The 17887-nt window shown below is 35.1% G+C and overlaps 1 protein-coding gene across 1 annotated transcript; it reads left to right on the top strand.

The window, feature by feature from the left end:
• Nucleotides 1-827: 827 nt before the first annotated feature.
• Nucleotides 828-11731, top strand: NMBR (neuromedin B receptor; the record flags this gene model as incomplete). Its single annotated transcript, XM_081296225.1, has 3 exons — nt 828-1249; nt 8172-8520; nt 11330-11731. The coding sequence occupies 3 exons, from the start codon at nt 828-830 to the stop codon at nt 11729-11731; spliced, it is 1173 nt and encodes a 390-aa protein (XP_081152351.1).
• Nucleotides 11732-17887: the final 6156 nt, after the last annotated feature.

Below are 17887 nucleotides of genomic sequence, written 5' to 3'. Positions count from 1 at the left end.
TAGATGGTTGCTTATTATGCACAAGTGAGGCCCAGAGTTCTATTCTGCCCCCCCCCCACCAAAAAATATATATATAAGGTAAGAAAAGAATATGATAGAAATAAGAGTGAGAAGAGGGTTCTATTCATTTATTCCACCCTTAGTCACTTGTTTGCTTCCTAAATTCAACACTGAGGACTTGCTAACTCAGCTCCCAAATCATCAGAGATCCACAAACTTCTTGCCTGGGGCTCCTCCCGCTGGGAGGCGGGTAAGAATGGAACTATACAGGGACGCAATGTGAGAGAAAGGGCTCAGCTTCCTCCCAGTTCCGTACAACAGGACCTGCGTGCGGAAAGGAGCTGAGTGTGTAAGTGTGGGACGAACACACAGTGGCCGTGGCCCGCGCGGGCGCTGCTTCTCATAGCTTCAGCGTTGGCAGGCTGGACAGCGCCAGGGTGACTTCTGCTGCTGCTCTTGAACAGTGGGACAGGTGCTTCTAACCCTAGAGTGACAGATTTTGTTCGCCAAAGGGCTTCTCCCCGCTTGCTATCAGCAAGAACAAGCCACTGCAAGACGGAACAGAGACACCACTGCTTTGCTTGATTTATTTAATTCTGAGCTAGCGGTGGCCAATGTAACCCCTGCCAGAGTGCAACTCTGGAGCTGTGGACCGACTTCTCTCCAGTCTCTGTGTGCTAAGGGACACCGCAGCGTGACGGGTTGCTCGAGAGCAGAAAACTTGCCAGGGCGAGAGGGGCATCAGTTAAACCCAAGGAGTGTGCATTGCACTTCACGGGGCACCCGGACGCTTGAAAACTCCAGTAGACTCGCCCGGAAAGGACATCATGCCTCCCAAATCTTTCCCCAACCTCTCCCTGTTCATCGGAGCCAATCAGAGCGATTTCGTTCCCGAAGTGTCAGAAAAAGATTTCCTGCCGGGCTCCGACGGGACCACCGCGGAGTTGGTGGTCCGCTGTGTGATTCCGTCCCTCTACCTGCTCATCATCTCGGTGGGCTTGCTGGGCAACATCATGCTGGTGAAGATCTTCGTCACCAATAGCGCCATGAGGAGCATCCCCAACATCTTCATCTCTAACTTGGCGGCGGGGGATTTGCTGCTTCTGCTCACCTGCGTCCCGGTGGACGCCTCGCGCTACTTCTTTGATGAGTGGATGTTTGGCAAGCTGGGCTGCAAACTGATCCCGGCCATCCAGCTCACCTCCGTGGGGGTGTCTGTGTTCACGCTCACTGCCCTCAGCGCAGACAGGTAAGACCACAGGTAGCAATGGAGTGTTGCGGGGAGAAGAGGACATGGTGGTTGGGGAGTGGGGAAGGAAAGAGGGTGGGAAGGACACTAGGAAAGGCTGAGAGTGGAGAGGGAGGTAAGGAGGGAGGGAACGAGAAAGAGGGAATGGGGGAAGTAGAGTAAGTGGAGTCAAAAAGGACTGAGATATGAAGCTTGAAAAAAATTACAAAAAGTTAAGTAAAATAATTTAAATGACATTACCTTTAATATTGTCTATCCTAGTTCCTCTACTCCTGTACATACTTTGAGAATCTTTATTATCACTTTCATAGAAAACCTATTGAACAAACACGCGGAAGTGCAACAATTTTGTGGGATCCCTTTGTGTGTGCCTAAACCTTAAAAGTGTACTTTCCTTACTCAATTGGGAAATACTCTGATATGTTAAGAATGTCTGCTTTAGTATTAGGGATATGTTTTAGATTTCTTTTTCCAAATAAGAAGAAGCATCATTTACACACACTAATTATGTACTATTTATCGAAGTGAAAACAGAATAATAAATGTTCTTCAGCCAGATGCTTTTCCCCATTCTTCCTATTTAACATCTGAAGTCAAGTTATATTATTTTTCACAGATAAAACAATGCTGTAAAATATGTCTTTGATATCCAATACACTTTTTACATTCTAACAATGTGAAATGTCTATTATTATACCTGGCAGATTAATTGGTTCAACCTCCTGGTTTTCCATGTGTATGTATTGAAGCTAAGGGAATGTAAATCCACTTGAAAGAACTGGGAGGAAAATTCTAGGCCTCCTGACCCAGAATCCAGTGCTGCTATCCAGAATCATGCCTTTGGGTGTTTTAGCACGAGGACTAAGTCAGGCAGGGGACAAACTCTATGATTAGGTGTCATTGCATGGAGCTGTGGTCTAAATTCCCTGAAAAAGGGGGAGGGAGAAGAATTAAGCTATTTAGATAAACATCTTGGATAATTAAAGTGAAATTAACTCTCCTCTTTAATTTACATATTAAATTCTTAATGAAAATGAGTCTGGAACTGAATTTGATGGTATTTGCAATAATACCCTTTTTTTAAACTTGGGCATTCACCAACACTTTGTTGAAGGAAAGATATTATTCAGTGGAAAGCTGAAAGTCATTATTTTTTAAAAAACTGTAAACGATTTACTTTAGTTCATGTAGTATATACTCTAAAACTGTACTCCTGGAGAACTGGGTGACTTTTGTGCAAATGATTTACTTTTATCTTTTAAAAAATTTTCTTTGACTTCCAAAACTAAAATGTGACTTTTTAGTTTAGGTGCTCCTCTGTATGGGAACCACTTTAATTAAAAAGTAAAAAAAAAAAAATCTAGTTAATTATTTTAACAAACCAATGATTAGCTGTGACACAATTGGAATTTCTATTATTATACTTTCTTTTTAGAACATGACAGTAGCAAAAACCAAGGCTTGATTTAATTCCCACAAGTTTTTTCAAACTATTGTCATGGAGGCACACAGGTAAATTTGCTCTGTTTAGGGTTACAAAAATGCAAATCTTCATATAGATAGTATTTTTTTAGTTTTATATGCATATAAGTTACTTTGTGCATATAGCACAGATATTTTAATTATAATGCTAAAGAAATGTGGGCTATCCTCTACTTGGACCACAATCTACCTTTGTCTATTTTCAACTTGTTCTGAGGAATTTAAGGCAACTTAGAAAAAAAAAATCCACAAACAACACATAACAGAAATAAAAGGGAGGAAACCATAAAAAGGGAAATAAAAATGGGTAGGAAAAATAAAAGTTGAAAAGTATAAGATGACCCATACTTCACAAAATATGAGTTATAAAATTTTCTGAGTGCTATCTAGTTGCTAACTCAGGAAGGAAAATTTGCTTTTAATAGAAAGAACTCAATTGCTTTTATATAACCACAGAAATAGGATGAATCATAATTTCTGCACCTAATTCATTGGTTTGTTATCAAGTGAAGGTTGTTATATTTGATTGCTAGAAATTAGATGTCTTTAACCCATTGAGCTCAATCATATCCAGCTCTTTTCTCTTTCCTTAGGACCATCATTTCCTGACTTAGGAAGCTGCTGTATGATTCTCACAGTATTTATAGTATTGCCATGCTTTATATTGCTCCATAGTTTTTGAAGATTATTCATCCACCTTGATCTGAAACCTGTGGGACTATAAATAAGGAGAGCAGGCACACAGCTGGAGTTTATGGCACCTGGGTACTAACCTTGCATCTGTTATGCCCAAATGTTTTACCTGGAGAAAGATGATAAAACAGCACAATACCTATGCTCACAAGGCAGTGTACTCCTCAGTTGCAAAATAAGAATAACATGTTCAACATGGAGTAACATATGCTAAAGGCAGGCATCCGATTCTTCAAATACTGAGCTTCTGCAGGATTCTAACTGCTCTGTGCAGCTGCTAAATGTGCACCCATTGCACTGATCAATTTGTAGGAAGCCTGTGGCAAAGATACCCATAGCTGTACCCTGTCTTGAAAAATCATCTCTAAGCCTGGCTGGTATTCAGAATCACCTGAAAATCTTAATAAATGCAAAATCTCATTTCGTAGACATTGCATTGCTAAATCTGGGGAGAAACTTAATAATACTCTTTATCTTTTCTTTTCCAGTTCTCTAGGTGATTCTGAAGATGGACATATATTAAGCATTGTTAGCCTTCTCTCCATTTCTCACCACCATTTCCACTTCTACCTAATACCTAATGATGCCTACTTCATTCTACCACAGTTGGTCTTAATAAGAGATCATCTTTTTATTCAGGCAACATTGTCACTTATTGAGGATGTACTGTGGGCCAGGTATTATATTGTGTACTAGAGATACAGCAGAGAGAAAGCCCTTTCTTCTGTTGCATATAGTTCACTCTTAGACTCTTGTTGTTTTTTTTTCCCTGCCTGATAAATTAAAGTTTGAATAAGAAAAGGAAAAAAAAGGAGATAATGTAACTAGAAATATTGTGGAAATGTGGAGATGGAAATTTTGAGGTGTTGTAAGAGATAAAACATAATATAATTTTGTATTATGATTAAATTTAATTACCTCTTTACATTAAATTTAGACTGTACACAGATAGCAAGATTCACAATAGGAATTGACAAAGAAATCTCTTCATTGATACTTAATACATGAATAGTGATTATGATTTTCTATTTCTGTTTTTTTTTGATTAATTATTCTCTACTATGCAGTTAGGGATAACATTCTAACACTATTCATAAGGGAAAATGTAAATTTTTACAAACACCTGTTGTGCTAAAGAGTTCAGTGAAACAGTTTTTATAGTGAGAGACATTTTCCCCACATTTTATATGAATATTTCAAGGAAATATGATAAAGCATGCCCATATTTATATGCAATAGATGGTTTTAGTTTTTATTTTCTGTGCTTCCAAAGATGCACATGCAACAGTGGTTGGTATATAATACATTCTTTGATGCTTGTAAGCTGTGTTTCAGTACTAATAATAACACTGTACTGTGTTATTTGCAACTTCAGTTTCTAGTTTTATAGAATTTTTACTACTGCCCTTTCATTTAAATGCGTGTCCTTTAGAGAGGATTCCTGGGTTTGAGTTCCTTATCTCACAAGAAGTAACTCAACATCTTCCCTTTTGAAAAGATTGTCTTACCCTTGTCCCAATCTTGCTTTTCTTAAGTGAATAATTTTGTATCTGTTGCAAACAATCTTATCAGATTGAATGATTTACAGTTTCAATTCTTATTTGAAGTGTCCCAGCATACATTATTCATACCTGCTATGGTATGAATGTTTATGTCTTCCCCAAATTAATTTGATTAAATCCCAACCCTCAAAGTGATAGTGTTGAGTGTGGGGATTTGGGGAGGTGATCAGGTCATGAAAGCAGGGCCCTCAAGAAAAAAAAATAGTGCCCTTATATAAATTACTCTAGAAAGACCCTTGTTCCTTCCATCATGTGAAGAAGAATCAAAAAGTCACTGTGCATGTACTAGGAAGAGCATGGAATCTGCAAGCATTTTGATCTTAGACTTGTTGGTCTCCAGAACCGTGAAAAACATATCTATGGTGTTCATGAGCTACTCAGTCTAGGGTATTCTGTTATAGTAGCCCCAATTAACTAAGATAGTGCTTCTACAATAGCATGTGCTTACATGCTGTGGAGAGAAATGACATTTTTCTTCTACTTTATAAATACACAGAGAGAGTTCAGAATGCCATTTGTGATTTTTGATAGTCTAAAAAGAAGGCTTTATCTAATTGAAGAGATCACCTATCTGCCTTTTTAAAATCTTCCTCCACATAAAAATAATTTATAATCTTGTTTTGTACTTGTTTCTTAAATATGATTTATCAATCAATAATTATCTAACTTTTGGGAAGAGATTCCAGCACAAAGAGATAAAACAAACAAAAAGTAGAACTATGCAGGAAGGTGAAGATTAATTTTTTTCCATTTGAATTTCATAAATAATATAAGAAAATACATGTATAACAGCGATATGACACTATGAAAAAAAGAATGATTTGAAAACAAGAAAGAACTTTTATAAAACACAAGTATTATAGTAGAAATAAAAACTTTATGATAAAGGATGAAAACTAAAACTAGTAAAGTACCTTAGAAAGTAAAACCATAAAAAGGTAGAAATATGCTTGATGAATTGGAAACTAAGAAAGAAGAAGCACTGAAATGAAAGAACTGTGCTTCCAATTATACAGGAAGATGGTAAAGGAACATATAAAAAAAACTAAATCCAGGTACATGGGAAATTATGCAAATGAAAAAATGAACAAGTATTAACTCTAGGAAAATCAGAAATGCTAATAAGAAAGAACATCCTAATATATGATCTTAGTATAGTACTTTATTCTGAAGTGAACAAATGATTTCATAACAATAATTTTGTATCACCTATATTTAATAAACACCATGCAAATGACTAAATCAGGACATTGGGCTTGGAGTGGAGTAAACATAATATAGGAGGAAAAATCTTGAACTTCCATAAAAGAATGTTGAGAACTGATATTAATACTTAATTCACGTATTAAGTAAGTATATTGTTTATAAATATATTTATAAATATGTTTATATTGCTTATAAACAAATTTATAAATCTTTATAAATATAAATAAAAACAGTATATTGTTTAGAAATAGGGCAGTAATGATATGGAATTTGTTTTAATCCACTAGTGGGATGAAACCGGCATTTCTATTTTTATTTCTAGGACTCAGTGCTCTCTAATTTAAAAATTAAAACCTCTGAATGTATTCATCTGATCTTAAAAAATAGAGAAAAATAGCTCATTTTAATTCTTCTTTCATTTCCTTAAGAATATGCAATTAAGAATAAGGGAAGGTAACACTTTCTACCATTTTTGGAAACCTGGGGAATGTGCACTGTACATGCTACATGTAATTCAGTGTGATTGCTATACTGTTGCTCTCCTTTAATTTCTCTGCATTTTGTTTCATATGGGAAGTTCCTCTAGGTTAAAATATGAATTGCACCCTTCCCCATGGAGGGTCTGGAAAGATCTCTTGGATGAGTCAGGATGTGTGAGGGGCTGCCTGGGGGTGATGTTGAAGCTGTGAGCTATTCATCTCTAGTGGAGAGTAGGATCTTAACAGACCAGAGAAGGAAACCTAACTGGTTGTCATGAGTCTTGGAATATGCTGACCTTTATGAGCATCAGAAAAATTCAAGTTTAAATAAGGAGAAGGAACACAGTCTTGACATGGTTAGGATCTGCTACTTGTCTGGCTCTTAACAGGTGTTTTTTTTACTTTTTTCCTAATATCTCCCCCACCACCACACATATACACAAAATGAGCAAAGTGTTCTTATCTCCACTTTACAAATGAAGAAAATTCAGATCTCAAGTGATTTTCCCAAAGGATATCAGAGATGTGATGATAATTCAGATTTGTCTGACTAAAATCACTTTTTACTGCATCTTCCTATCTCCTAGACAGATTTCAACCTAGAATGCTTCTGAATACAAAAATGAATAAATTGAGGCCTGAATACAATTTTGATTTGTTTGCACCATCATTACTTCAATAATGTACGTGAATGCCTTTGCTGTAGAAAGTTTTGAACTAAGTTGTGTCCTGGAGTATGAATCCTTTATCACTAGTTATGATTGATGTGTGACCACCAGTAGTACTTTTGGTGGGATGAGAGAGACTTTTAGGAATTGCTGATATGAGCTATAAAGAAAAATTTGAGCTATAAAGAAAATACTATTCCATTTTCAATTCTATTTTTTTTTGTGGTGCTATAGATTGAACCCAGGGCCTTGTACATACAAGGCAAGTACTCTATCAACTGAGCCATATCCTCAGCCCTATTTTCAATTCTTATGATTGGATTATAGAAAGTTCCAATTTGGATTAGTAACTAAGATTTATTTTGTCTTTAAGAAGAAAGTTGGAGGTCTGAGGCTCAGAAGCTATACAATATCAAGGTAGAATATAATTGTATTATACTATGGACATTTAATGTCTTATGGATGTAGCCTGTCTATAGCAATGACAGTAATAAAATTTTGAAAATGAAAGAATTTAAACAAGAAAATTCAATAAATGATGATACTCAATGAAAGGTGAGACATCTAGTAGTATGCATAGATGAAGAAAAAATTGTGAAATAGGTAAACAGAAGATAATTAGAGAAATACCAATTTAAAATATTTTTCTCTTTTCTTGTCTTGCATACTCATTATCAGTGGAAAGACTTGAGACGGAAACATCAGGGAACTTAGTTCTTCCATACTCTACCAAAGAGCCAGGCAGCAAGAGAAGTACTGGTATCTCTTTCCAAGTGATATTTCCTTCTTTATTTTTTTTAAGGAAATAATTCGAGATGAATTGTCTTTCTAGGTACAGAGCCATAGTAAACCCCATGGACGTGCAGGCATCGGGAGCTTTGCTGTGGACCTGTGTGAAGGCCGTGGGCATCTGGGTGATCTCCGTGTTGTTGGCAGTTCCTGAAGCTGTATTTTCAGAAGTGGCACGCATTGGCAGCTTGGATAATAGCAGCTTTGCAGCATGTATACCTTACCCTCAGACAGATGAATTACATCCAAAGATTCATTCGGTGCTCATATTTTTGGTCTATTTCCTCATACCACTTACTATTATTAGCATTTATTATTACCACATTGCAAAAACTTTAATTAAAAGTGCACATAATCTTCCTGGAGAGTACAACGAGCATACGAAAAAGCAGGTAAGCTTGGTAGATGCGTGTGCTGGGAATGAGTTGGTCGGAATAAGCAACTGCCATTTGTGTTGTATTTCGTGGCTCTCTGTTCCATAAATGGTGAGGAGACCATAGGACCTGCACTGGCTTTACCTAGAAGGGATTTTGGTTATCTCTAGTGTGTGTTTGTGTAATAGCCCTGCAAAGGTCCACTGGATCCAGTCTACATGTGTCTGTGACTATGACTTGTATTTCCTGCATTAGAAATTAATATCTTTGAAGATTTTTATTTACATACAAATGTTTATGCAGACAGCAACATTATAAATCCCAGAATTTCACATATTTAATACAAATTTACCTAATTTTTGTCTCTTTTATCATTCTACTAAGGCTGACAGGGGATCTGGGAAGAGGATGAATCAGAAAAGACTATAGGCACTGCCTGGGATATGAGGATAGAGCTTCAGTGGGATGCTGGAATGTGAAGCTCTGATAACATCAGAGCAGCAGAGAGGGAATAAGTATCAATCCAGAGTGGGCTGAAAATGCTGGTCTAATGCAAATATATAAACTTCCCTAAAAATTACATACTATTTAAAAAATTATAATATGTGTCTATATGCTTTTCTTTTCTTAAAGAATATGCAGTATTAATTTCAGGTAAAACTGTGTTGACTCACAAAGAGATAGAAATTGTGTTCTTGTGGGAAAGTCTTTAGTAGCACATTTGTATAATTCTGGAAAAGACCTTCTAAATGATGTTGTTATTACAGCGAGAGTATGGCTCCCAATCTGAGGGAAAACAAATTTTTAAAAAAAAATATTTATTTTTTAGTTGTAGTTGAACACAATATCTTTATTTTATTTATTTATTTTTATGTGGTGCTGAGGATTGAACCCGGGCCACACACATGCTAGGCGAGTGCTCTACCGCTGAGCCACAACCTCAGCCTGAGGGCAAACAAATTTAATCTGAGATTATTAAAATTACTGGGATGTAGATAGAATAGTAGGCTGGATCCTCTGGAATCTTTTTAAAATAAAAAAAAATAGTTATCAATAGATCTTTATTTTATTTATATATGGTGCTGAGAATCAAACCCAGGGCCTCACATGTACTAAGCAAGCACTCTACCACTGAGCCACAATCTCAGTCCCCTCTGACACCTTTAACAACAGCAAAAACTGGTAAAAATTTCTTGAGTGGAAGGTAACCACTATTAACAGATAACCATTCTGAAGAACCACATCTGCTCTAAAAATTTTAAAAAGTCAATCAGTTTTTAAAGAGTGTTATATAAATTAACAGATTCTACGTATCTGGCATCACTAAGGCAAAATGTCCAGCTCATAGGCTCATCGAACATTTTACTTCTGTAATGTGATTTCCATTTCAAATTGGACATTTGTGTTTTGGGTTTTGATTTCTAAAGATGAGTTCTTCTCATACAACATCATCCCGTACCTTTTTTTTTTGTTGTTGTTGTTGTTAATGGTTTTTTAAAATTTTTTTAGTTGTAGATGGACACAATACCTTTATTTTGTTTATTTTTTTATGTGGTGCTAAGGATCGAACCTAGTGCCTCACACAAGTTAGGCAAGCGCTCTACCACTGAGCCACAACCCCAGCCCCAATGGTTTTTTGTTCTACCTTGTCTTTGTGAATTTGCCTATTGGCATCTATAAACTCTGGCAGAGGTAACTGGGTCATCTGCCAAGAAGTCATCTCAAGGCCCCCAGCCTACTCTACTCTAAATCTCCTGGTATAGATTGCCATGGAATTCTGGTACCCATATTCCACCTGCTGGGAAGGACACTGCTGGAAAACCTAGATTTAATATTGGACATTGCTGAGTCATCTAAATTAGGCCACAGGGATACATCTGGATCACACATGTTGCTTCTCAAGGTCAGCTCTGTTTTAATCCTAAAACTTTCTAGTCTTCTCTGGAATATTCCAGTTGATGAAGAATAGTTCTACCTAAAAAAATGTGATGTCTACCATCATTGTCTTTTGATAAGTTATGTTTCCCCATTGTACTGATTTATATAAATATTCAGGCAAAATGGACAAATATCTGTTCAAACTTGGACTTTTGATGTTAGATATAATCCATGATTATTTAAACAAATCAAAATAAACTCTACTGTCATGTATAACTAAACAGAACAAATAAAAGTACTAATGTTTGATATTTGAATTTTGTCTAGTTTCACATCTCTAAATATATCTTATAAAACAGTATATATAACATAAATTTGATGAAAAAAAGAAAATGTATTTTCATTTGTAAAAGTGATCTAACAGTAATGTTTATAGTGTTCCAGATGCTTTGATTTAAATTTCAAGTTCCTTTTCTTTTTTTGTGTAGTCAGACTTAAAAAAAATCCTTTTTCATATATCATTTTTTTTTCTAAAATGCCCAGATTTTAAAAGAATATCTAAATTTGAATATATTCCTGTATTCTTTAATTTGGTGTACTTAATACAAACAGAAACGACATATTTATACTGAACACAATGAAAATTTAAGAAAAGGAAAGTAGTTGGAAAATAAGAATGTTTTCAGATCACAGTTTTAACATGAATACGTAGCCATTTGGTAATAATTTACCATCTAGTCTTATGTAAACTCAATGAAAATAGTGTAGTGATCAAAATGTACTTTACCAAGCTGTTAAAATAATCATTTTGTTGAAAAAAGAATACATGTTTTATGTTTATGGAGGTATTGTCATGCTATCATAAGCTTCACTCTTCTTGTGTAAATTTTTAATGTGAAAACTCTGTTTTCATTTTAACCAATGGGACTATTTCCTTCTGCTTTTACAGATGGAAACACGGAAACGCCTGGCTAAAATTGTGCTGGTCTTTGTGGGATGCTTTGTCTTCTGTTGGTTTCCAAATCACATTCTCTACCTTTACCGGTCCTTCAACTATAAGGAGATTGACCCATCTCTAGGTCACATGATTGTCACCTTAGTTGCCAGAGTGCTGAGTTTTTGTAATTCCTGTGTCAATCCATTTGCGCTTTATCTCCTCAGTGAAAGCTTCAGGAAACATTTTAATAGCCAGCTGTGTTGTGGGAGGAAGTCCTATCCAGAGAGAAACACCAACTACCTCCTTAGCTCTTCAGCTGTGCGTATGACATCTCTGAAAAGCAATGCAAAGAACGTGGTGACCAATTCTGCACTACTAAATGGGCACAGTGTGAAACAGGAAATGGCGCTGTGATTATGGCCATTCAACTCACTTCTTCAGAAGAATTTTCTAACTTTCCTATTCCTATTGAGCAGAGAAGAACTCTTAAGTAATTTCTCCATTCTCACTGTTGCTCAGTTAATTTGTTAGACATTTTAATGATTGACTCAGAAAAGGCAAGAAACAGTTTACTCCGAATGAAACTTTAAATTGCATTACAGACACCCATATGCTACACACGTATCTCATATTAAAAGTGATTCAAAAACCAATTTAATATGTGTATAAATGAAAATTGCTTCAGGATTTAGGCTGTGGCTAGAGCCAACTCTAGCATATTTAACTTAAATTTGTTTTCTCTTGAAGCATAAAATAAATTAGTATATTGAGTCAATGATTCAACAGGGGGAATATTGAATTCCTATTATTAGGAATACAAGTTATATTTTCCTGGTGAGTACATTTTATTCATAACTAGTACACACACGTGCACACACACATACGTATTAGTAAAATAATGGAAAATAAAAAAGTGGAGCTTAATCACAAATCAATGTTTATTGTGATTCCTTGTGTGATAAATCATAGCTTATAAAAGTAGCCTATATCTGTAACTTCTAGGAATGTAATGTGAAGGTATGATGACATTTGCATTATGAATTATAAATAGGTGTCATATCAGTATGGTTTACCTTATGAACGTTAAGTTGGTTTCATGTGCCCCAAATTGTAAAATTATGACTCAGAAATTTGCATGTCTTTGTATACATTGCTAAATTCTTGACAGTTCTGTTGATTCTGTGTAAATGTGATAAGATTTGTGTAATTCTGGTAAGTTCTCATCCTCCTTGGCAATAGCCAGCTGACAAGTATGTGAAATCTCACTTAAGCAATTTTTCTATGCATGATATCACAGTTTTCTCTGAATGAATATCTTGATTTTTTTTCAGTAAAATAAAAACATGATCTCAATAAAATCCTAAAAGCTAGCCCCTTCTTAAGCATGTATCAATAAACTTAATATTTGAAACAATGTATTTCATACTATTGCTTTTTCCCAATTTGCTGAGATAACTGTTTAAATATTTATATTTAAGCTCTTCCTTAAATACTGCTAATCCATTCCATTTAACATATGAAATTTTCAATTGCATATAGCAATTGGAAAAATAAACACAAGAAAATTGCCTATGCTATTTGATACCAATTAGGACAACAAGCACAAATAAAATATTTTCTGTGTTATAAGAAGACTCCCAAAGATATACATGTATTATTTAACTCAGTCCTCAATATAATCACTGAGGTGAAAGAGACTAGGATCCAGTTTTGGCAGGGTATAAACATCCAATTTGGGGGCATCTTTTTGTTTTTCAAAAAAGTATACAGTTTTGCAAATTAGATTAAAACATCTGGTGTTGTGAACACTTTATCAGGATCCCATTAGGCTTCATTAACTACATGGTACGTTCACCTCTGAAGTAGGTCTTTTTACTATCTTTACTTTATACATTAAGAAATTGAAGCCCAGAGATATTAAATAACTTGAAGAAGATTAATCAGCTATGTGGAAGAGCTGGGCTATTACAGCAGATACCATGGCGTGATGTGTGCATCTCACTATTCCACTGCCAATAACCGGTGGCTTCCCATTACCTTGAAGAGTTGTTCTTCATCTGTAGACAAACTGTAGATCCTCCCATTATAAAGTCACACAAATAGCATGCACAGGATTTATATTGATTTTTAAATCTTCCAAGGGCCATCCATTGAAACCTAAGGCGTCAGAGCCTCAGAGTAAAAATGTTGCTCAATGCAGAACTTTTCTTCTGGATGGTGTAAGATGATGGTAGATACAGGTGAAAATCTCAAGATACATAAGCATATATCTTGAATACTCCTCCTAGTTTAATATATACATACATATATATTGTGTATTCAGATGAAAACACTGCAATATAGATGAACACATATCTTTCAAGATAAATATGCATATGAAACTATATATTTATATATGAAACTAAGGTATATGTGTGCATATTAATAGTAAATTCCTAATAATTTAGTTTAAAAGAATAATGTTGTTATATAACCTAAAAATCAAATTTGTTTCACAAGAATAAAAAAACAATTGTTTATAAAATATTTTAGAAAATTTTTACTTAACACCTATTGCATTAAAAATATTTTTCTGTAATGACAAATGATTGAAATGGCACAAGTTTCTATTTTTCTGTTTTTAGAAAGAATAATCTTAACAATAGTCACGTATCAGAGCATATAATATTATCAATTTTTGTCTGCTTATAAAATTTTCCTTCTGGCTGTTTTAAGTAGATATTGAAAGTCAGAGTTTCTTTTAGTGTTAATCCTGCTTTCTAGAGACTCAGTCAATACTCTTACAACTCTGTTTGCAAATTAAGCAGGTTAAAGATTATCTGTGGAGACTTTTTAAAAAATTTGACTATTGTACCTTACTGTTGGGTTATAATGTTAATCCACTCACTTCCTGTTAGGATTTCTTATTTTCAAAAAGTTCTGTGAATCACATCATTTTCTCAAATATGCCCTTTCTTTAAAATACAGTCCTGAGAATTACTACATTGCAATATATTTTCTGATGCATAATCACATTTATCTCTCTTTCTCAGCATAAAGTATATTTTATATATTTACAAAATATATTTTATGATGAAAATGAGTCTTTAATGGTTGCAATTATCTTACACTTTCCAAGTCAAACGAAACTTCCACATTCATACCACACACAAGATTGGGATCATAATAAAATTACAGTTTGTACTTTGGCATTTATTGAGTTTCACATGTTTAAATCATACATATCTGTTTTACATATTTACTTGTAGAAATATTTTTATAAGATGGTCAGACATATGATTTTTTTTCCCATTTTACAATTGTTCAAAAGTGATATGCATTCAGTAGAAACTGCACTTTAGATTTTTGGTCATGATCCTCTCCTGAGTTGGTTAGTTATGGTACAATACTCTTGTGAAGCTGGGCAGCTGCAGTGGGCCACTAAGTCTTGACTATGAGGGTAAACAGCTGATTCTGTAATCTATAGGGAGTTATACTAAAAAAAGTGTGAGATAGTCAATACTTTATTATAACATAGGCCTTCTATTTAATGATTTTGCCTCATTTTAGGTTAATATAAGTGTTCTGAGCTTAGTGTAGGCATAAAATATGATGTTTGGTTGGTTAGGTGTTTTAAATTCATTGATAACTTGTGATATTTTCAATTTACAATGGGTTTATCAATGTGTTTTTTTGGTGCTAACTGTATTGTAGAGTGAGATTATCTATATTTGTTTGTGAACATTTGAAGATTTCACTGCTCTTCCTATTGTTTGTTTTGTTTGTTTTTCTTTGTTTTCTTTTTCTTTTTTTCTTTTTTTTTTTTTTTTGTACTGAGGATTGAACCCAGGGGCACTCTACTACTGACCTACATTTCCAACCCTTTAAAAAAATTTTTTTTGAGACAGGATCTCACTAAGTTGCTTAGGACCTCACTAAGTTATTGAGGCTGGCCTTGAACTTGCAATTCTCCTGCCTCAGCCTTCAGAGTTGCTGGGGTTACATTACAGACATGTGCTACCACCTCCGGCTACTCTGGTTGAAATGTGTGCCCCAAAGTTTATGTGGTTAAAATTTAATCCCCAATGCAAAAATGTTGAGAGATTGGACTTTCAGGATGTTATTAGGACACGAAGGTTCTGCCCTTAAGAATAGATTCATGTGCCACAATCAAGGGAATAGATTCAGTATTGCAAGAATAGCAAGCATGTAAAGGATAAGTTTGTCTTCTCTCCCTTTCTCTCATGCACACTCTTTGTGATGTGTTCTGCCATGTTATAATGCAGGAAGAAGGCTCTTGCCAGATGTGATCTCTTAGACTTGAACTTCCCACTCATTTCAGTTAGCTTTTTCATTGGAAAGACCCAACCAGAACTAAGTAGGACAGAAGAAGCTGGACACCTGAGGAATTTTCAGGAAGCAGGGTTATTGACTTCAGGGTTCACAGGTGGTTCTTGCCTAAGATTCTCTGAACAAAGGTTTTGAAAATTCTTTGAATTTTATTCTCAGCAGATGTGGTGGTTGCAGAGGGCACTTGGAGGTTCACATGACAGGTGCTTTCTGTCCCATCTCTCCTCTAGGCCAGACACTGCTTTCACAAGATTTTACCCAGAAAATAGAGATAATATCTTTTTGTACAACAAGCTTTCGGACTGACTCTGTCACACCTTTTGTGTACAAACCTGGTATTTACAAGAAAGAAGAAACTAACAACCACCACAATAACCTCTGCAGACACCCTGCTGATCTGACAAGAGGAGAAGCTTAATTATGGCAAGGGTCTTTTGGGTGGGGGTACCTAGTCTGCTTCAGAATAATTGTAGAGGAGGAAAAGTTTATTTGGGGGCTCATGGTTTCAAAGGCCTCAGTCCTTAGATAGCCAGCTCCATTCCTCTGGGCTCAAGATGAGACTGAACATCATGGTGGAAGAGTGTGGTGTTGGGAAGCAGTTCACATGATGATCAGTAAGTAGACACACACACACACACACACAGAGAGAGAGAGAGAGAGAGAGAGAGAGAGAGAGAGAGAGAGATCTCCACTTGCCAAATACAAATATATGTATTTGTATATACTTGCCCCACCAAAGCCCAACTTCCTCCATCGACATCCTACTTGCCTTCATTTCCCACTCAATTAATACATCATGTGATTAGTTCACTGATTGGGTTAAGGCTTTCATAACTCAATCATTTCTTCTCTGAAACTTTTTGCACTGTCTCACATGTGAGCTTTTAGAGGACACCTCACATCCAAACCACAGCACCTGCCTCCAGAACTGTGAGCCAAATAAACCTCTATTGTTTAATCATGTCGTTCCTTACAGCAGTATTCTGTTACAGCAGCAGAAAGCAATCTAAGATGGTTCTTGCTACCAAACACTGATGTCAAAATAAATTAATTCCAAATTTATCTCTGAAATGCACACTACAGAAGTAAACCAATTGAGTAATGCATATTAGAAGTAAAATAAAAATGCTAAACTCTAAATCTGTTGAAATGAGCATAGATTAATACATGGCTTGCAATAGACCCATACAAAGGTAATCTATTACTGATTTATGCAATTTCATCTAGTAGTATCATAATTCAAGGAAATATTTCTGAAAAATATGTTCAATGGGGCAATATATGCCATAATGAAGAGAAATTTCATCAAATTCTTATTTTGGTATTCATGTAGACTATATCCTTTTGTGTGAATCTCTTCCTTTGAACCAGGAATTGTTTAAAAAAATACAAAAAGAGGATTCTTTGACTACTTGAAACCACAGACTATTCCCCCTCAATTGTATCATTTGTAAAGTGGGTTAATAACATTGTAAGGGTTAAGTTATGTCATGAGTGTAAACTATTCACACAGTGCTTTGCATAATTTTCAGTGTTTAGTGAAGGTAGCTTCTATCACTATATTTAACATATAATAGAATAATAATAAAATTTATTGAACATTTACTATGTGCCAGATCCTATATTATACCCTTTATAAGAATCATTACATCAGTCTCTAAGGTAGGTATTTTTCTAATTCTCATCCTATGGATGAAGAAATTTAGGATTAATAAACATATCAGATATAGAAGGAAGAACTTATTGGTAAACTCTTATCTGTCTTTAAATTCTTATATAGTCCTTCAATGCATAATGGCATTTTGGCTATGATACACTGCATATATTAAGATGTCCAAAGATTATGTTTGTTACTGACAGTGTGGTCATCTAAATTTGTGTAAGTACACTTTGTGATGTTAACACAATTATGAAAAAAGCTAACAATACATTTCTGGTAATGTGTAACTGTATTGGCATTTGTAAGCAACACATGAATGTATTTGATCCATCCGGGACTTCTAGGAATCTAGTATTCAGATAATTCATTGAAAGATAGAAGTATTTATGTCAATAGTTTCCTTCCTTAAATGTAGAGGTTACCCGAGGGTGGAGGATGAAAAAATTTTTTCTTTTAAATTTACCTTTATTGTTCCTAACATAAGAAAAACAGCTGAAATTCTGGGTCACCCATGTGAAAACCTTTACAAAAATAAATTTTATATGAAAAAATGTGGGGTCATAATTTTTCCCTGAATTTCT

The sequence above is a fragment of the Spermophilus citellus genome, assembly GCF_964194105.1.
Source record: "Spermophilus citellus genome assembly, chromosome: 5".
Taxonomy (NCBI): domain Eukaryota; kingdom Metazoa; phylum Chordata; class Mammalia; order Rodentia; family Sciuridae; genus Spermophilus; species Spermophilus citellus.
This window is presented reverse-complemented; position numbering and strand designations above follow the sequence as displayed.